Source organism: Hemicordylus capensis, chromosome 4, assembly GCF_027244095.1.
Source record: "Hemicordylus capensis ecotype Gifberg chromosome 4, rHemCap1.1.pri, whole genome shotgun sequence".
Taxonomy (NCBI): Eukaryota; Metazoa; Chordata; class Lepidosauria; order Squamata; family Cordylidae; genus Hemicordylus; species Hemicordylus capensis.
The window spans coordinates 155,571,447-155,593,809 of record NC_069660.1 but is presented as its reverse complement, the minus strand read 5'-3'; the positions used below and the strand labels follow the sequence as shown (position 1 = coordinate 155,593,809).

At 40.0% G+C, this 22,363-nt stretch overlaps 1 protein-coding gene across 2 annotated transcripts in view; it reads left to right on the top strand.

Moving 5' to 3' along the window:
* Positions 1-22,363, top strand: part of XPR1 (xenotropic and polytropic retrovirus receptor 1) — a 169,784-nt gene that overhangs the window by 140,223 nt on the left and 7,198 nt on the right. For both annotated transcript variants that reach the window (XM_053245279.1, XM_053245278.1), the window contains 3 exons: positions 18,674-18,840; positions 19,292-19,425; positions 20,622-20,843. In XM_053245279.1, the coding sequence (XP_053101254.1) occupies positions 18,674-18,840; positions 19,292-19,425; positions 20,622-20,843 (523 nt within the window). The remainder of the gene's footprint in view (positions 1-18,673; positions 18,841-19,291; positions 19,426-20,621; positions 20,844-22,363) is intronic.

Here is a 22,363-nt window from a genome sequence, read left to right as displayed (position 1 = left end):
CAAGATTGATTTCCCTCCTAGTTCTTCCAAAATGAAGATTGCATACAAGTTTAAAACTGCAGTACCTAGGTTTTTCCGGACCAAGATAGCTTTGCTGTGGTCATGATGAAGATCTCTGTGTTAAAACCTTCATGGGTAGCATACAAACTAAGAATTCTGCAAGCAGAACTCTTTCACTCGACCCAAGGGTGGTTTTTTCGGACTTGCAGCCTCCAGTACTCTCCAGTGTTCCTAAGGTTCAGTACCCTTATTTTCCTAAGGTTTGGGGACCCTTGGGATCAGATCTGGGGGGCCATTAAGGATGCAGAGGCAAAGGAAAAGGGGATTGATTAAAAAATCTCCTCTCCCTCTGCCCCCCTCTTCTGCTCACACACAAGAGTTCTATTTGTTCAGTGCTTAGTCTGGATGCTACCCATAATTCTTGCTATTCTCCTGTTGCCTGTATTTGTGCTAATGGGTTTAAATTGGCAAGATTCTTGTCTCAAACTATTTTTCTTCCTTTTCACCCTTGGGAAAGTTTTACACACTGTGTAATATTAACCCAGATTTGCAACGAAGGGCAAACTTAACAAGAGAGCTGTCCCATGGCCTATATGATGCATGTGACTTAAACATTTCAATACAGTTGAACACAACAAATGTTGTAATGACAATTAGACCTTGGACTGAGGAATACAGAATGAAATCAGGATATTGCACAGAAATAGTATTTAGCAGCTGATGGTTTTGGCTTGGTGTCTTTGAAAGGGTTATCAGCTCAAGATGGCAAAGCTCCCTTGAACTTTAATCTGACGAACTGTTTGAGCCCACTCTCCCTCACCTTGGATGATGGGAACTTGGTTGCCTCAGCCTGAAGTGTGTTCTTTCCACATAGTTTCCTGCCTCCGTAAAGGATTGTGGACTCTTTGACCCTGAACCACAGAGTATGTAGCAATTCCTGTGCACTTGAAGCTTGCATATACCAAGGGCAGCTTCACTTGTACAACCCATTGCATGCCATTAAATCTGCCCCAGACATGGAAAAACCTGGGCATTGGAACTCTTTTTAGACCAAAACAATTAGATTTTTACTCCTTTGTTACATACCAGGAAAACAGATGTCTCTTAGCTCTTGGCTAACATTTGAAGCAATGACAAGAGGTAAGCAAATGTCTACTAGGCTAATTGAAGCCTGGTATGTTTCTGCCATATGCTCTTTCTGTCGAGTCCTATACATGTTTACTGTGGAGTATGGTTGAGTTCATTGGAAATTACTTCCAAACAAGTTTACACAGGAATACAGTCTTAACCATGGCCCTTGAAGTAGACTGGCATGCCACTTTGGAGAGCCCTGGTGTGGCTTAGAAAACTTTAAAATAGATTACTGAGGATGGGGACTGGGATATGCCGGCATGTCTAAACTGAAGCGAGAACTAATGTGGGATAAATAATTGCAACCCATAAAGTAACATTAGCCTTGTTTTGTTGTACTGAAGAGCCCCATCACAGCATGGGTCTGGAATCTTGTATAGCCTGGGTCAGGACCAGCAGTCCTTCCAGGGCAGCACCTGTCAAGGCAAGCATCCCAACGTAGCCAGGTGGGAAATTCTGGAGAAACAGACATGAAACTGAGAAGCCAATTGTTTGCCATTTAGAATGGATGTGCTTCTGTCGGTGTATTGATGCGAAAGTGAGGGGGAAGGGGCCTTATTGCTTACTGCCTGAATTGTGCAAAAGAGCAGACCTGTAATGGTTGCCATGGTAACAGAAGTATGTTCATTATTTTTTCAAAAGCTTTCCCCTGCTGCTGCCCCGTTATGTTCTTATAGGGCAGTCACTGACTTCAGGGAGAGATGGGGGCTCTAAGCCACCAGCCTAGAAACAATAATCCTTCTTAGAAGGTCAGGTTGCTGTTGGCTGCCCTCATCCCTTTGTGTAAGAACTGCTGAACATGTTACAGCTGTGTTTGATGGGATTGTTTTTTCCTTCATTGATTTTTGTAGTCAAGGGAATTTTTTGGCTCTTTTCCAGAGCCTGACTCTCATGCACATATTTATGTAGATTAGCTACATGCCAACTCCTGTGGGATAGAGTTTTGAACAGCCACATCAAACACTTAGTGTTGGATGCATTATCTATGGTTGTGATCAAAAGCACATTTATGTATGTAATTTTAATTGAAATTAATAGAACTAGATATAATTTGTTTAGGTTGGACTGGGGTGTTAGCATCCTGTACCTATATAAGCAGAGGGGAAAAGTAATTGTGCCAGCTTCGATGATTCAGTTTCTTTACGTTTATATGTTGCAAACCTAGGTTAACCAATTGTCCTGCAAAAATCACTTAGAACCAGATTTCTAGCACACATCCTCTCTTTCTGTCCTATAGTTAAAGCATTTCAGTGAATCTAAATTGCAGTTTTAATGGTTTTGCAAAGCCTCATTACATTTAGCAAATTTGGGTCCTAAATCTTGCTATTATCGTTTTTTGCTTTCCCTGCTATTCTGAGCAGGAGGAAGTTATGGGGAGCCTTTTTGACCAAAAGGGCCTCCAGAGCAGTGTACAACAATCGCAGAACAAGAAAAAATTACGATCCAGCCAAAAACACAGTTAAATGCTTAAGCAGCAGAAAAAGCATCATCTACCACACTGCCGAACAGCAGACTGCAAACTGGACAGAGCAAGTGGACAAACACTTGAAAGCCTTTGAAAAGAAACAGTTTTCACCACCTTAAACATGCCAGCAGAGACAGAGTCAGACCAGCCTCCTGAGGGAGGGAGTACTAGCATCTGGGTGCTACAGCCAAACAGGCCCTGTACCACACACCTAGACTTCAGATAGTGGTAGGACATGGTAAAGAACTTGTGCCAAAGCTCTCAGTTGGTGATTGGTGGTGGTCGTCGTCAGTGTTCGCTCTAATTTTTTTTCATCTATGTGTGGAATGAGTTTTGTTCTGGGTGGGAGCATCAAGGCAGTGTGTGCACAAATGCATTCAGAAAAGAGCTTTCCTGATTCAACCTGAGCAGCATCTAAAGTTAACTGAGCAGACATCAAAAACTTGTGAGCACAGGCATGTGTGTGCGCCTTAGAGGGAACACTGGTCATGGTGTTTTTGTAATATCCTATTTGGGAAAGGTACAGGTTGAACAAAATGGGAGGCAATGAGGAACACAGGCAGGCAGAGCTGGTTCCAAAGCAGCTTCAGTCCTGCACTCAAATACAGAAGGGTCTGCCAGAAATGTGTTTCTCAGTCTGTGGTGATTGACCACATTAAAACTGCGCAAATAGTCTCTTTCAGTTCCCACCTAGACAGATGTACATTTGTCGACAAATGACATTTAATGTGTTATTAGTCCTGATAGGCAAAGTCTGTCTTTCTGGGGTGGGGCATCAATTGGGACCATGGCAGGGAGCACGATTTTTAAGTCTATTCCTTCCACAGTCCTGATCTGCAAGGAGCCCCAATATGGCTGCTCTCGACTACAGAATCGCTAAGCTTATTGGGGCTAATAATGCTTTAAATGTCACATGGAGTTTGGACCTTATTCTCCCACTAATATACCAGAATAGACTTGGAATACTTCTGTAATACCTTAGTCATTCTGTCTGCTACTCCAAGCACCAGTTGATTACTCAACAACTCCTGTTACTGAGTTGTCATATACAGGCAATGTTTTAAGATGAGAACCAGTTTATACTGTTGTCTTATTTCTCTCTGGTTTCACTGGCATGTAGTTATTTTCTCCCATTTGTGCTGGTTGTCTTCTAAAATACACAATTAAAACAGGCTATATATATAAGACCAATTATTAGTAATATTAATTGATTATTATTAATAATATTATTCTACACTTTATATCGGGGTCACTTTCTGAACACCCAGAGCTAACTGGTTGTGAGGACTTTCAGTGATTTGGGGTACTACGCAGCTCTGTCTACTTCTTCAGGACTATGCTGTAATTTATCAATAATCTCTGTATCTTTCTTGCAGTCCTTGCCAAATAATTCCAAACTCTTCTAAAACACAGATCAGCATCTCCTGCCTTGAATAATATTTTCATGTAAATTAGACTTTTTTCTGCCTTGATGATGATGAGAATTTCTTAATATTGGATCAGTTGTAGTTACGTGGATAATGTCCAGTGATTTACCTTTGCTAAATATTTCTTCCAAAGTTAATCATTCAGCCCTTGAAAGTGCGAGTCTTGAAAGTCAAGGCAATGGCCTTGACTTCCATGCCCTTTCCTTAATGATCCAAATAAGAATACTGAAAGGTAAGCTGTCAACAACTTGAAAATATGGTAAAGTGTCACAGATCTATGTCAGACTATTTAATTAACATCCATTCCTCTTACTGAATGAGTTCCAGCAACAGACGTTAATTAAGAGTGTGGAGGGGGGGGCGGGAGGGATCTGTTAGCGAAACAGATTGATCAAGACAGCTGTAACAACTTATATATGTGAATTATTCTTTTCATCTCTTAAATAGTGCTAGATAACACTACCTATTGCTGCTTTACTAAAAGAAAAATGTAACTGGAAGAACAGAAGACCACAATGGAAGTTGGCATCAACCTCTAATGCAGTGGTTTTCAAACTGTTTTGAAAAAACCTGAGGTTTCTCAGAAGCATGAAACACAACTTGTCAACTATTCCCAATCTTGCCCTCATATGTACAGCTGCAGGGGAGTATTGGGTATTTCTAGGTCAGTTCACACAGGGCAGCAGTGAAGCCCATCAAGCTCACTATTGAATTCTTTAATGGAATATAAATTGCCAGTGCAGTTACTAAAGTATCCCAAACTTCTTTCTGAGCTTTGTGTCAAATAAAACACAATTAGGTGAAATACCTTGAATAAACAGTAACAGCCAGTCAGAAATGATCTGATTTTTGGACAGTGCTGTGTTGGAATGTGGCTTCTCATGGTTTCAAGTACTCAGCCTGGTTTTCATTTGATTCCTTCTGAAAAGATACACTCTTACTTTGGTGGGTCATATAAAGCATTGTTGACTTTAACTAAAATAATTCATCACCAGAAGGAAACATGGTACGTATATGTTAGATATTTTTGCACTATCATATTCATATATATATATATATATATATATATATATGCGCATTGTTAGCTTTTAGGTTGTATATTAACAATTGCATATGTGAACTCACAAGAAACTATCTACTCAAGGCCAATTATTGGCAATTAAGCAGCATGTCCTTTGATCAAGAAGCCAAGCCAATGTTGTGTGTGCTGACCAAGTCATTTTAATATATAAACTCAAGAGTGTGATGAGAGTCCTCATCTCTTTGATTAGTTTAAACAGCTGCAGGAAGAGCTAGAATAGTCTCTTTAACAACCAGTATCATCCACTAAAGTAAACATTAATTACAAATAGGACCTTGTACGCTTGATAGGAATTTCAGTTTTTTCTGATGGTATATCAGAATGCCAGTCAAGTCAATAAGTCACACTGTCCTTTAATATTCAGTGCAATATATTTGGCAAAATGGTTATTACCTTTAAAGCCATGAATGGCTTAGGTCCAAGTTACCTTAGAGAGCGCCTTCTACACGATTCTCACCTCATGTTAAGGTTATCTGAGGAGGTCCGTCTTCAGTTACCACCAGCACGTCTAGTGGCAACTCAGAGGTGGGCCTTCTCTGTAGCTGCTCCTGGACCTTTCCTGCACTCCTGACAGAAATCTGTAGTCTGGGTTCATTATTGGCCTTCAGGAGAGTTCTTAAAACCTATCTGTTTGGCCTGGCCTTCCAGGGTTTATAAACTGTTTTTAAACTGTCAAGGTTTGGCCTAGTTTTCCATGGTTTTAAAAACTTTTAAAAATGTTTTAATAATTGTTTTATGTTTTTACAGTTTTCAATTTTAACAGTTAATTGGCTTTATTTTTAATTTAATGTAAACAGTCTTGATCCATTTTTGGAAGGGCGGCATAGAAATCAAATAAATAAATAATAAAGTAAAATGATATAAATCTAGATCCACACCCCATAGAACACTGACCGAGTTGTTCCAAAACAGTGTGTGTGTGTGTGTGTGTGTGTGTGTGTGTGTGTGTGTCCGTCCCAACCCAAGTTGGTAGGATATCCTAGTAGGACTAAGACTAAGCAGGTGCCTGGTTTCCCTTTCATATTGCCAACATAGTTGATAGTGATATGGAACAATCAACAAAACTGTACAGATGGGAGTTGGAGGAATGGACCAGACTTCAGCTGGGTAGGCAAAAGGTTCTTCAGAGTGTGATCTCTTAGTGAATAAAGTCTCTAAAGAGACTGGCTTGGGGGGAAAAGTCTTGATCTTTTGACATTAATTAATTAGATAGCTAGACTGAAAGCAACTCGGTTGGAAAAAATTGGTGCTCTGTTTCAGGGGATAATGTTTCATTTATGCCCACTAGAAATGTGAGAGGGGATAGGAGAAAAGGAACTAGGAGCCAAGGTCTAGTTCTTATTCATGAGCATATGGGGGTGGAGGCAGAAATAGGAAAAGTTATTGTTTGCATCAACTGTTTCTCTTAGGGAATATGTTTCATGAAATTCTGTAGTCCACATTAGTTAGGTCATCCATGTTCCTGGCTCACTCCAGTAGTATAACAAAAAGGCACCATAAGCCCTAATTGCACACTATGTTCAACACTCATACAATCTGTACAGTGTACACAGGTACATATCTGTACTCGGGTACAGTTACAAATTTTGTTGAATGCAGATACACATCACATCTGCACATTCATTTGTGAAACTGTTACCTAGGTTCACTTTTTAAATGAATTCACATAAATGAATTCACAAAAAACATGTATGTGAAAATGAAACATCTGAATGCAGGTACATACAACATAATGTCTGAATAGAGCTCTAGTCTCTCTCGGTTGATAGAGAATTATAAGCCCTCTGACATGCCAGAATTATTGGAATAACACACAGACTGATGGAAGTTGCTGTCATTTTGTAGACTAGAATAGGATAAATGTTAATACAGTCTGCCTGTTTCTTGTTTGAATGTTTCCTTTTTCATTTGATTCACTATCAAATGAGGGGCAATCTGTTTTTTAAAAAGGGAGATAAGGGAAAAGATAGGAAGGTGAAATAGCTTCTTATCAGTTGTAAAGTGGACAGAGCCAGAATGGCCTTGGAAAGCTCTTATTTGCTGCTCTAATTCCAAGGTGTAGCTTCCCTTGAACAAATGAGAAGGATTTTAAAAATAAAGACTTTGTACAAAGAAAGAAATTAATGTAACTAATACTGCCACAGTGTGTGTACTGCTGATGTTTTACTTATCAAAAGAATGTACATGATTAGTAAATTAAATTGCTTCTATCAGGGATGATTTCTGACTGTGCTGATTCAGAATTACAACATAATAATAATAATTCAATTTCTATACCGCCCTTCCAAAAATGGCTCAGGGCGGTTTACAAAGAGAAATAACAAACAAATACTTATACACAACCCTTTAGTCCTGTGCAGAAGTGGCTGTCTGTGCACAGTGTTACATTGGGATAGTGTCTGACATCCTTATACAGTTTGTTATGGGGCAGATAACAAAGATGATCATGATGATCATGATCATGATTATACCTGGGTGTCAAATTAGAATAAGATCCTACATACATAGAGCCTGATGTGTGTAGGCCCAATCAATGTAGTTGTTACTCCAGGCACCTATGTGAACTCTGCTTCCAATGTATGAACATCTGGCAGATCTAGGGAAGAGGTTGGTGTACTGGTAGGGGCAGGTACAATCCTATGGGGGTGGCATGTAGGATGCACAAAGCTGTGTTTGCATAGAAGTTGTCTTACCTCCCTGAGGAATTGATGTGCTGGCCCACACCAATGCTAAAGCAACCCAAAATAGTTAATGGGCTTGCAGGCAATATGAACATGCACCCACCTTTGTGTAATAGATGAAACAGAAGCAAGAGCCATATTGTCCAGAGGTTTTCCCGTCTTTCAGCTCACTTTATTATTATTATTATTAATTCAGTTTCTATACTGCCCTTCCAAAAATGGCTCAGGGCAGTTTACACAGAGAAATAATAAATAAATAAGAAGGATCCCTGTCCCCAAAGGGCTCACAATCTAAAAGAAACATAAGATAGACACCATCAAGAGGTACTGTGCTGGCTTGGATAGGGCCTGTTACTCTCCCCCTGCTAAATAAAGAGAATCACCACATTAAAAGGTTCCTCTTAGCCAAGTTAGCAGGGGAACTTTAGCCTCTGATGAGGTCCTTTTGAATAGTCTATTAAGCAATGTAGTCTGGATGCTTATTACAATAGAATATTTAGTCTACTTAATTATGAAGCACAATTATTGATAGTGCTTCATAAACTGAGGAGGGTGTCTATACTGAAATAGTTATTAAAAGGTTGCAGACAACTGCTGCGTACAAGCACAACATACAATTTGTTTGGATAACAACCAGATTGACAGCTCATTGACATGGTGATTTAACTTGTTCCTCCATTTGAAAGTACTACCTATAGGAAACCCACAAAGACTGAGAAACAAGCTGTCCATTTGTTGCGATAATCCATCGCATAACATGATTGTCTGAATCCACCTTTTCAAAAACATACATTGGCACACACTGGAATATTATATTTAGTATCGTAGACTTGCTTGTTAATTAGCTTATACAGGATATTTAATTAGGACAGCTGCCTGATGGAGTAAAGGCAGTAATTTCTGTCTCCTTTCAATGTCGTGATTTGCAGTAGTCTTAAAACTCAGCCCTTAAGGTAGATGAATGTTAATAGCTGTAACTTGCAGCAAAGTCTGATAAATGTTGCTTCTGTTGCTTAATAGAGACTGCCTGCTAATGGAGACCAGTGAACACCGAACAAGGTGTGAATGGGTGGGGGCAATGTGCTGAGCTTTCACTTCTTAGGAACTCAAGAGGGAAAAGGTCTAATCCATATTGAACATGCTGAGAAAGTAAAGCCACTTAGTGGATGTAGTAAATCATTTTCAAAGAGCTAGAATTGCTGGATGTGCATGCACAAATCCTTTCTTTTGCAATGGTTTGGTAATTGAATGTATGTGTAGGAAGGGTTGCAAAGGTTTAAAATGCTATTTGTAGAAATTATGTAAACTAACTTGCTCTAAACTGCTAATGGTCTGTTTTGACCAAAAATTGTTTTGTTGGTGCTGTTGAAGTGGGTAAGGCCTTGTGTCTTTACAGAAGATGTAAAATCTCATGTCCTTAGAGTCTAAGACTTCCAAGATTGGCAAGTGTATAGAAGAAAAGTACATTTAGTAGAGCTTTCTCAAGACAATAATTGCAGTACAGGTGGACCCCATTAACCGCGAGGGTTCCATTCCCACAGATTACTGTGGGTAACAAAATGGCAGACAATGAGTAATTGAATCTATGGGAACGTGGGGGTTCAGTTCCCAGATTAAAAACACCAAAATGGGTCAGATAAAGTGCCCTTTGGGTTTTTTGTGAAAAATAGCACATTTCATTACAGTCTGGAATTTCTGTTCAGTATGGAGTTGAAACCTTCTGTCCTTTGCTGCACCCTGTTGCCGTTGCTTAGCTGTTGCACCTTCTTTACTGCAGTGTAAATTTAATTTCTTGTTTAGTTTCCATTGCATGTTGAAGACTCACCTATTTTGTTTACTTTCCCCTTTTGTTGGGCTCCAAGCTCCTTGAGATTAAAACTGAATTGGATGTAGCTTGGAATCCCTGGATAAATGCAAGGCTTCTGACTTGGTAGTTTACAGTAATATTAAGATTGCGAGCAGATAGTCTATATCTTACTATAATACTTATAAGTTTTTAAGGCAGCTTTTTGATAACCTTCAGGTTTCTTGACCATGTTATCTTGCTTTTGACAATAGGTAGAAACCGCAACTACCTGCAGGAGTTGCCCCTCCCAGAGTGCTTATCTTGGTCATTGTGCTCCTATGCCAGTTCTTAAATAACACACAGCATTGATTTTTTTCCCTCAGGTTGCATTGAACAGAATATATTGTTTGCCTTCTCTATGATAATTCAAGAGGGTAAACAAAGAACATTTGCTGGCAGCAAATTCAGTGTTAACAGTGTTTGCCGTTGGAATGTTTCTGTTTTTTATAGTGGGTGTTTCCCCACATTCATACGGAGTGCATTTTAAGCAATAATTTTCTGCTTTATAGATATTCTCTCAGTAGAGAAAGAGGGATGTGAAGGTGTTCCGTTTTCTAGCTTTTCTTGCTCTTTTTAAAGGATAGCCTGGTTGTCAACCGTACTTTGCTTTTTTATTTGAGAGAAAATTACCAGTTCCAGGTTTAGTGTCCTTTTGGTAGCTTGGTTTCTAGATGCCTGTTGATTGCATGCTTGCTGTTTTCATAGAAATTATAGAAGACAACTGACATGAAATATGTTGCTCAAACCTTCAATGAAAAATGGTTTATCTTCCACTGCAGCGAATACTTTCTCACCCATCCTTTCTTCAAGAATCACTGTGGAATAGGAGCACCTTAAACCTGTGCAACATACATTTAAAGTAACATCTTTGAAATCTGTACTTGGGAGGTTAAGCTACACTCAGATTTGTCAGCTGTCATAATTTATTTGTTTGAAGACTTGAGTTCTTCCAAAACAGTTTAATGCTAGAGAATCTAACCTTTATTATAACCAAGTTCTATATTTCCCCCTTTTCATTTTCTCTGTATTTGCCATTTAGCTCCATTGGTAGGTTATGTTCTCATATTTTGCAGAGCTTGGCTCAGTCTACATTAAAAACAAACCAAGGAAATATTCCGATTTTGGATAAATGTGCTTCATTACAGTATTTTATGGTTGGAATAATATTGGTCAAATTGATGCCGCCGCCCCCCCGCCGGGCCGGTTTAGTATAATAGCAGAAAGAAGTATAAATAAGTGAGGAAATGGGAAAAAATTGCGGAGAGGCCATGACCAGAGGTCATTAAGAAGCCATGAAGTACACACAGGTCCAACACCTGACATACTATATCCTTCTTTAGTATGGCCTACGGCCGCAATAATAAATTGACTGATTGATTGATTATATCCTTCATTAGCCAGTGCTAGAGTATTCTCTATTTTCCTGCATAGAAAAACTATATTGGAAATGCTAAAGACCTGTGCACAGGCACTTCTTGAAGTGTACCATGTCCATGAGTATTTTTGGATTTGAGCCTGCTGTATGTGCTAGTGGCAAAAGAAGTTTTCGCACAATAACTCAGAAATGTTGGAGAATGTATTTTTTCCTACATAGAGATCAGATTTTGTGGGAAGAAATGTGTGAAGCAACTCTTACTGCTCTAGTCACAGAATTGCCCAATACCACTTGATACAAAAAATATCTGTGTAAATACTTGTTAAAAAAGAAACTGAGATTATTTTAGAATCTGTGCCATATATGAGCCCAGTCTTCTTTCTGTGCTAAACAGTTCCTAGCTTCTCTGACATCTTTCTTGAAATAAAGGCAAAGAAATTCCACATTGTTCTAATCTAAACTGATAACAGGTAGCAGGTGTTAAGCACAACAGCTTTTCCTAAATCTATTTTACACAGTTCCTGACTCTTTCTAATGCTTTATTACATTAAAGTACATGGGCAAAAACTACTTATTTCAACTATAGAGACATTATCATCATAAGCATACACAGCATGTGGTGGTTTTGCAAATGAAGCAGGCATATAGTGCTTGGGGGCTCTGAATGGAATACCAATGCCCTGATTTTCCAGCTTTCCAAACAGCACTGAAGAGGACTGCTAGGTCTCGCCAGTGGAGATTGGGATGTAATTGCTTGCCTAGAGCAACATCTTTCTCCTGCATCACCTGAATACTAATCAGGGAAACACAATAGAGAACAAAGGTGTGAAATAGGGGAGTAGGAGGTGATAGCATTGTGGGCAAACAATTCAAGGGGTAAGAAAAGAGCAGTACCTTTCTGTTATATGTGTTTGTTTGGGAAGCTTTCTGGTTACCTGTTTGTAATGAAATCTTGACATTGAAATGTTGTTCACCCACCTCAGTGATTCAACAAACAGATACAACTGCTGTAGCAGAGAATTGTGGTCTATGGCATAGACCATAATTCTATGGTACAGAGGAAGAATGACCGGCTTCCACAAATTAACAGCTTGTAGCTTGGTTGCTATTGCCACACGAAAAAATGATAAAATTATCTGTGCTGTCCCTTCCCTTTCTGTGCTGTGGCCCGGTACCATTGGGGGTGGCTCTTTAAGGGCAGGGGAGGGTGAATTTACCCCTCCCGCCACTTTCCCCCCGCTGGCGCTCCGTTAATGTGCCAAAATCTATGGGGCAGCAGCGAATCTCCCTGCCACCCCTTCCCCCGTTGTTGGCCGGAAACAAGGAAGTACTGTGTGCACGTCCACCTGCTGCGCATGCCACACGTGACGTACATGCATGATGTGCAACGTACACAGCGGGTGCACACACACAGAGTACTTCCTTATTTCCTGCCAACAACAGGGGAAGGGGTGGCAGGGAGATTCGCTGCCGCCCCATAGATTTTGGCAGATTAATGGAGCGCCGACGGGGGGGAAAGCAGCTGGAGGGATAAGTGCACCCTTCCCCACGCTTAAAGAGCCACCCTCACTGGTGCTGGACCGGCAGAACCACCAGTTCTTAGAACCTGTTTGGAGGCCCATAAAGGGCTTCCGGAGCTGTTCCGTGCACATCCCTAGCAGAAGGTTGCTGATTCAAATCCCCACTGGTATGTTTCCTATATTGGGCAGCAGCGATTTAGGAAGATGCTGAAAAGCATCATCTTATGCTGTGCAGGAGGAGACAATGGTAAACCCTTCCTGTATTCTACCAAAGACAACCACAGGGCTCTGTGGCCGCCAGGAGTCGAAATCGACTTGATGACACACTTTACCTTTACCTTTGTTCACAAAACCTGTATTTGAGTCTTCCACAGCACTAAGGCCTGTAGATCTTCAACCTGTAGATGCTGAAGATCTCAGCAATAGAATACATGAGCATAGAACAGATAGTTTTGTGGCCCTGGGAGGTTGGGGGAAATACTATGAACTTGAGACTAGTTGGTGTATGTAGTACGTAAGAAGACCAGTTTTTGGAAGAGGATTCAAAGAACCTTTCTGTAGTTCAGTACCTGGAGTCTCTTCTGACTACTTGCCTGATTGTGTCTGCCCATAGTAACATTCTCCTGGTACTGCTTGGCCTGCCAAATACCCAAATGGTCTGTACAGGTTCTTAGTGATCAGAAAACATATTCCATGCTGATATCCTGCTATTGTCACCTCACACATATAACAGTAGGGCCAGCTGTCTGTACTGCCCAAGGCTTAGGTTGACTGGCTTGGGTTGTTTTTTTGTCTTTTTAATGTCATGCTATGGCAACTATTTCCATGGTAATCTTCTGCATTCCCAGTAGAATCCAATACCAGAAATGTGGGAAGGTCCTGTGTGGACCCAGCCAAAAAATGTAGATGCACTTCATACTGCCCTGCAATGAAAACAAAGTAGCATGCACACACACAGTTATACACTAGATGAGGATAATACTTTCTATATTTGGTGAAGTGGGTTGGGCTTTAGTCCATGGAAGGTTATAATACAATAAATGTAAGTTAGTCTTTTAGGTTCCACAAGAGTCTTTGTTTTTCCTGCAACAAACATGACTAACGCTCCAGATACTGCTATAACACTGTTTTTTTTCATTATCTAAAACTATAAAGAATCTTCTAGAAATGAGATTTTTTTTTTTTTTTTTTGGTCAGTTGCCAGTAACACAATGTGGAAATGTGGAGGTAAAAACCAGAGTAAATGTGTCATTGTTGCTATGGTCTTTCTTTCATCACTAAGGCTGCATTCATTCGAGCACAAGCAGGTAGAATAAACTTTTGTAGAGGTTGTTCAGAACCTCTTATTTCTTAATGTTAAAACTTGTTTTAACAAGAATACATAATGTGTGCACACACCCTGTTGCAAGTATTATCACACTCACTGCAGTCATATGGTAGATATCCCAGACTATTTCCTGCAGTCCAGATACTTCTGTTAAGTATTTCTGTGGCAGTAACACAGAAGCAAGCACAGGAAATAGGGTGCTAGTCACCTTGAAAGAGGAGCTCACACTTCTATTCCTTATGCATTTTAACTGTCTTGTTACTGTCAACAGTTTAGGAGTTGAATAATGTGAAAAACTTAAGGTGTGTTTTTGTAAACTGAAATAATGGTTTGTATGAACTTGGTAGTTTCAAAATCAGTGTCAAGTGTAGCAAAATGCTAGCTTGGCAGGCATAAAATGATGATAGCATGGGTTGTAGGCAAGGTGTGCATTATTAGTGCTCGCAACTAGTATTGTTCTTTATTGGGTTTCGGTGCATGTTTTAACTAGATTAATATGCCTTTTGAAGGACACATTGATGAGAGGTTGCTAGAAGGTATCATCTTTAGTTTGCCATCAGGAAAATCATTTTGGGTGATAACTTGTAGGCTGTTCCACAAGGGAAAGAGTGTTTCCCAGATAATCTGTAGACTGTTCCACAAGGGAAAGAGTGTTTCTCAGATGCTGATTAAATATTATGCAAGAACCCCAAGCCAAATTAATAAGAACTAGCTTAACCCATGCAGAGCAGCTGCACGCTAGTACTTGATTGCTCCCCTCACTCCTTGCCACAGCCCCCCTCACTTCAGAGTTCTCTCCACCCTCACCTGAGCTGCTCTCCTCCTTTTCTATCCCATTGTTTCCATCCCCCTCATCCTTCTTGGTTGTGGCTGCAGCATTGCTAGTGCCTCTTGACCAAGCTGCAGCCCCCTATCCTCAGAGATCTCCCCACTCTCACCTGAGCTCACTCCTGCTCCTCCCCACAGGAGCAGCAGCAGTAGTTGACCGGGCCCTTCCTCACTGCCGAAACTGCCATGGCTGCTCATTCCCCTCTCAGGCTGCTGACAGGCTTGGGATTAGCCACGGATATGCCTTAGACAATTAAATATATAGATAATTCTTCCTGCTTGTAGTTTTGCTGTGTAGAATCTTTAAACATGAAATAACTAGCTTTTCAGACTGCCTAATAAAGAGTTCTGTAGAATTTAAATTTAAACAGCATTTCATACTCTAGAGCTAATATACCCACAAGCTTCCTTCAGATCTGACTGCATTTGTTCATCCATTCACACTCTGCCTCACTTATCTCAGCTCAGATGCTAGGCTTCCTTGCAAGCTGCGCTTATTTAATTTTTTAAAAAATCTGTGAAGGGTCTGATTAAAATGGGAAGAAGAAAGAGGGTTTCCTGTTCCAAGTCTTCCGTGCAACACACATAAAGGCTTTAATGGAATTGAGTAGGCAAAAAAGGATATAGTATGATGAAATATGAGTAGTCTCGTATTAATATACTCTAAAAATACTTACCTTGGACATGATAGGATGATCAGAAAGCAGTAAGGTTTGAAAATATTATTGTGAAGTCTGTAATAGAAGTATAAGAGGGGTTTGGTTTTTTAAGTAACTAGTCACAAACTGGAACTTGGTCTATACAAAGTCTTTAGGGGAAATGGTTGGAACTAGTTGCAAACGGTTGTCAATTGAGGGACTGAAACAGATTGTGGAAGATGGAGAGATTCTATCCTATGAGGATATAGTAAGGAAAACAAATAAAACTGGAACTACAATGAGACAGAAAAAACTGGGGGTGGGTTAGGGAGAGGGTTAATACAGACAAAGCTGCAACAAATATTAAACAGAGAAAAGCAAAGGATTAAAAAGATCAGATTTTAATAGCCTGAGAAGAGAAAAACATCTCATTGTTCTGAAGTAGAATTCTAAATAAAGAAGTTGCAAACCAGAGCACGGGGGTAATATGGGGTGAAGAGATGACTGTCTCACCATGTGTTAGTCTCGCAGAAAGTTACTTTGTGCTTTTTGCCTAATGGCACCCTACTCTGTAGAGAATAAAACCAAATCTACCCAACTGCGCCATCACATTGCTGGTGATGTGACCATGAGACAGCCACTACATATCTGGTGAATAGACTCCCACATTAACAGTTTCTGGACCCCCAGTTGTATCAAAAAGTACACAGGTGTGTGTTAATTCCATTAGATCCCATGGTGATTATTTGGGACTACTTGGGAAAGATAGGTTAGAAGTAGATGATAGAATTGTCTTTCATTTAATTTTAGTACAAAATTGGAAAAGCTCAGAGATTCCATCATTAAGGCATATGGAGGGGAAAATCTGATCAATTATTAGATGCTTAAAATTAACATGCATCTTGCACTACAAAGAGGGCAAGATTAGATTTGAGAATAAGATGTATTCAGCAATGAATACCTTTTTTCAATATTGGGAAGAAATCAAGGTTTTCAGATGAGTAATAAGGCCATATTATAAGTAATGGTGGTGTAAGATCGATTAATGTTACACTGGCAGATGGTGTGTGTGTTTAATCACATAAAACCAACATTGGAGGGTTTTTTTCCTTTTTCAGCTGGAACAAAAACACTTCTGTAGTGTGTACACAACAAAAACACTTCTGTACACCTCTTCTGTAGTGTTGAACATGAGGCAGGGGAGTTTCATGCACTCTGCATTTTAGAATTTTGAAGTGGTTCAAAATTGTTTAATAGATAAAAGTGAGGGTTTTGATGCAAGACAAAATTGGAGGCCAGCCCTAGCTTTTGGGGGGAGGGTTGTAAGCACATTTTCCTGTCCTCCCCCCCCCCTTTATATTACTGATGTTTTTCTGAGTCCAGAAGAGCATCCAATACCAGCTGAAGTGGGCTTGTCCACAAAAACGTGTGCACAATAAGTTTCTTTCTTAAGATGCCTTGTGACACTCCATGGTGGGATTCCGCCTGACTCCAAATTGCAGCTTCTGGACACTGCCCTCAGTGTTGGCATCAGAAAAATAAATGAAACACAATGGGCAAAATGCATTTGTATGTGTGTAGGTGAGCTGTGTACCACATACTAGATTTCTGAAACAGAAATGGTGGATGGCAAACTTTTTGGCGGAGGGCTCCCCCCGCCCCCGCCCAGCCACCCTTGACTGCCCTTGCTAATCCACCTTGTATGCTACAAAATCTGTCAAGTGGACAATCCAATTCTGTCACTTAAAGAATTATCTGAATTGATCATTGCTATTTCATTTTTCCATTTACAAAGCATCAGCTTCCACCTACTGGACAAAATTAGAATGACAACCTTGTCAGTGATTTAACAATTAAAAATAGTGTTTATGCAACCAGAGCGAGCCCACCCATGAAGCAGGGTGTGGAGGCTCAGTTTTCAGAGGTGGCACAGCAGCCCAGCCAGCACCACTTCCAGGAATGGACTGCAGAGGGAGGGGGGCAAGGTGGCACCACCCTGCTTTTCCTCTGCCTTTCCTAATAGAAAAGGAAGTGAGGGGGAGAGGTTTGAAAGAAGGAAAGCCCTGAGGTTGTGATTTTAATAGGTCAAAAAGAAAAAAGAATGGGGGTGCCATGTGGTACTTCGGGCAGCAAAGTGTCTTGGGCCAGCAGTATATGCAATGGTTTTTCTAAGTACTCCGTCTCAGCCATCCTATAAAGTAAACCGGGATTATTCCAGAAGGTGACTTGTCTAAAGTCCCTTAGTGAGTTTTTAGGTGGGCTGACCCCAAAACTTCTGGCTCATGCTCCTAATAATGCTGCTAGGTTGCACTAGTTCACTTCTTGTTCTTCTTTGTTGCTTTTTATTGTTTTGAACTTAAAAAACAAAACAAAAAGTGATTGTTAAGGCATATCACAGTTTTATCTAGTATTCAGATCAGAACATCAGTTCAGGCTATGATATGCCTTACAAAAATCCAAATAACATGCATCTTATTAAAAACAAGACTCATAAATATGGTACAAAAGCAGCAACTGTACAAAGTAGCCATACAAAACAATATCTACTTTACCCTTTTCAACAGCATTTAGCCTACTTTCCAAAGGGAAGAAAGCTTATGAGATTTGTGTGTGTGTGTGTGTGTGTGTGTGTGTGTGTGTGTATGTGCGCCCCTCTTATAATGTAATAATAAACTGTTTATATTCTGATACAGACCAAATTCACCTCATGAGAGGGGGTCCTGGGGACCCCAACAGTATTGTTTTGCTAATCTGCCCTGTTGTTCTGTTATGGCAGCTATTCAAGGTATAGGCAACACCCCTCTGTAACTCTTGAGTTGACAGTCAGATACAAACTATATTCACAGCTTGTGAGAGCGGGGTCCTAGATAAGAGCCATCAGGTTGAAAGAAGTGAAAAGTGAGTTCCATTCATTCTGCTTAGAACTACTTGTTTTCTTTTAAAATGAATATTTTCTCACAAATATATATGTGGAAAATATATTATCTTAGCCTTGAATGGGAAGAATTGTTTTAAAGGGGAACCCCATTTAGAATGATTTCCTGTTGCAGTGTACAGGTGACATCTTAACAACGTACATTTTCATGAAGCTTCAGGAAAGCTTTTATGTGTGTTCTGTCACTACTAATTCATAAGTAAATAAATGGTTTCTCTTTTTTAGACATGTCTTGGGACCCATAACTTAAAATACACAACAGTGTTATGTAATTGTTCCAGATATTTAAGTATGTGCCATACGTGTAAAATATTGTTAATGTACCTACAAAAATGTACCCCAAAGACACTCCTGAACTCATTCCAGTGAATGAAATCTGCTCAGGTTTGATAGAATATCGCTGTTTTTCTTCCTTGTAGATCAAAGCCACGATGATAAAGATGTGTTCTACTACCTGTGGATTGTCTTCTGTTTCATCAGTTCCTGCTACACCCTTATCTGGGACTTGAAGATGGACTGGGGTCTCTTTGACAAGAATGCTGGTGAAAACACTTTCCTTAGAGAGGAAATTGTCTACCCACAAAAAGTGTGTATGCATGTTTTTCTTCTGGGGATTGCAAATGTTTGGTGGGGTGGTGTTGACTGTTAGAACTTAGGTGCACTCTGAGGATATTCCCTGCTGTTATGTTTACGCTGATGAATCCCATCCATTCTGACACTGAAGCTATCTTAAAATGGTGTGCTCTTAAGGGGAGAATTAGATAAGCTAAAACAAAATAACTTCCACCTTAAACACACACTTCCTTTTTACCACAGCATAATAGTTGGTACACTATTAGTTCCACAACCAACCAGATGCTTGAGCCTTAGCTCATTCTCTGAGATTCTCCATTTATGGCAATATAGCTTACTCTTGTGGTTTCTTTTGTTTGTGTTTTGCTCTGTACTCTTGCTCTTTTTTAGTTGGGGATGATCTGTTAGGTATTTTTGGTCTTTGTGACATGTAGAATGGCATGTTGTGTCATCTGTTTCCTCAGGCCTATTACTATTGTGCCATTGTAGAGGATGTAATCCTGCGCTTTGCATGGGCTATCCAGATCCCTCTCACCTCTCTCTCACCTTTTGCCAAGGACATCATTGCTACTGTTTTTGCACCACTTGAAGTTTTCCGGTAAGATGCATCAGTTAAAATGAATAGCTCCTGGAGTTTGCTAGCCATGCACTTGTCAATTGTGCCATATAACACCACATAAACAAAAGTTATACTGTCCCTTTGTGGTCCCACTGCAGTACCCAAATCAGCACCTTTAACACCTGCTCCCTCAACAGATCACTCCTGCAGTCCCCTGATTTTTGTAGGAGAAGTTTCTAGCTCTACAGTTTTGTAGAAAGAGCTACAAAGAAAAGAAAAGAAAAGTGCCAGTAGCGTCTACCATAGTTAGAAATAAAATAGTCTTTGGGCAGGATCTCCAGCAGTCCAAATGCAGGTGTTCTCTGTCTTATGTAATTCCCTTGTTCCTGACCATACCTGTGCAACCTTTCTTCCAATGTGTGCCTCTTTTCTTTCTTGCCCAACACCATAGAATATGGCAAAATATCCAGAAACGTAGTAAAAAGCATCACAGTACTGCAGTTAGCAGAAATTATGGAAGTTAAGTATGTCCTGAGGAAGCTTGTATAATGCATTCTAATTTCAGAACTTTGGTTTCTCTAGTGCAGACCATATCCAGCCTTTTTCAGAAAGACATGTTTTAGTATTTTAGTTCTTTTCCCCCCAGGGAGCTCAGCTCACATATGATATTTATTTTGTTACAATCAGCCTCTGAGACAGGTTTGGCTGAGAGAGAGTGATTTGTTCAGGATCTCGTAGAAACTACATAGTTAAGTGAAGAAGTATACTGGGTTTTCCAAATCCAAACCTAACACGCTAGAGATATACATATCAGGCGATATAAAAATATGATAAATAAAAAATATGATAAATAAACATGCTGGCCATTACTTTTAAATCTACCATTTATTTTCATATGGTAAATTTGGTACTATATGAATTTTTGGTAAATTCCATATGGTAAATCTACCATATGGGAGCAAAAAGGCACCTTGTTAAAGTGGTGGTTCTCTTTATATAGCAGGGGGAGAGCAACTGGCTGTATCCATCCCGAGCACAGCATCCCTCAAGTGGCTGTTTCTGGTGTCCACCATATGTTTCTTTTTAGATTATGAGCCCTTTGGGGACAGGGAGCCATTTTATTTATTTATTTATATCTATGTAAATGGCTTTGGGAACTCTTGTTAAAAAGCTGTATATAAATGTTTGTTGTATTTGTATATTTGTGTAGCTTAGACTTATCATGTTCTTTTCAGGCGGTTTGTGTGGAATTTCTTTCGGCTGGAGAATGAGCATCTAAACAACTGTGGTGAGTTCCGTGCTGTCCGGGACATCTCAGTGGCACCACTAAATGCAGATGATCAAACCCTGCTTGAGCAGATGATGGATCAGGAGGATGGTGTCCGAAACCGCCAGAAAAACCGGGCTTGGAAGCGTAGCCAGAGTGTGTCCATGCATCGACCGCGTCTAGCTTCACAGTATGTACTTGCAGCTCTGTAGAATTTCATGCCTTTCCTTTTTAATAATAAAAAATAATCTTTATTTGTTAGCCACCTCGTAACAAATTGTTCTCTGGGCAGCTCACAACACTACATTAAAATATCCAATATCCAACATAAAACATATCAAATCACAACACACACATACACCCCCCAAAATTTAACAACTTGAAAATCACTTTTAAAAACTGAGTGAACAGAAAGGTCTTCACCTGGCATTTAAAAGAACAAAGTGATAGAGCCAGGCAAACCTCACTGGGGAGGCTGTTCCATAAACAGGATGCAACCATCAAAAAGGCCCTCTCCCTAGTAGCCACCCACCTCACCTCATTTGGCAGGGGCACTCAGAGCAGGGCGTATGAAGAAGATCTTAAGGTCAGAGTCAGAACATATGGGGCAGGGTGCTATCTCAGGTGACCCGGTCTCAAGCCAGGTTAAACCAGCATTTTTAATTGGGCCGGCATATTGAATTGGGCCTGTACTCCATGGGCCTCCAACAATCCAGCAATGTCCCCCTAGGTCCAAATTCTTCCTTTTGTTGAAGGGGGGAAAGTGTGTGTTTATCTAAAGGAACCGCAAAATGGCTCGGTTTGACAAAATGGGGCCGGAAATGACCTCCGAGGTCATTTCCGGCCACCCCCTGACCCACAGATGTACAGATTTCACCCTCTTTTTCATGCATTTGCCAAGGTCTGGTGTCAGTTCCCCAACCATGGATACACGAAACCACGCATGTTGGATCTATGGGTAACGAGGTTGCACTGTAGGTGTTTTATTAACTAATTACAGAAATTTAGAAAAGCTGGACAAACACAACTAAAGAATATTAGAGCTTTCCCTCCAGAAATATTAATAGAATTTTGTCATAGAATTATGAACTTAATCCTGAGTATTTGAATATTTATAGGGATGCGAGATTGTATTAACATTTTAATGTATTTATGCCTTTGATATATATGAAGACATTTTAAATAAAATATTGGCACTAAATAAGATAGTAAAAATAAAAACCAAAAATTAATGTCCCTGCTTTTAAGAGTTCAGTGAAGCAATATGTATTACAGTCACAATAAACTTGGAGACAAAGATCAGTGCATACTAAGAACATGATATGCAAATATGCATAGACCCAGTTTATGTATTATGCATAATGTAGACGTCATATGAAAATTGGGTCTATGCACCCATACGCAAACCCATCCGTTAGCCCCTGATTTTTGAGGCCTAAGGACTGTACTGATTAAGAACATGGACACTGCACACTGGGTACAGCATTCAGATTTTAATTGTGACTAACTTAATTTCCCATTAACTTCCATGGTGCTTTGTTATGACTACTTAGTCCTGGTGCTGCCTAGTGTCCCTGTATATTATAATTTGCTGATATTATCCTATTCTTCCTTGAAAAACTCAAAGCAGCTTGCTTGAGGTTTCTAATGGCCTCCTATCCAGATGGTTGTCATGTCCACGTCACCATAACTTCATAAGGCCATTTACTG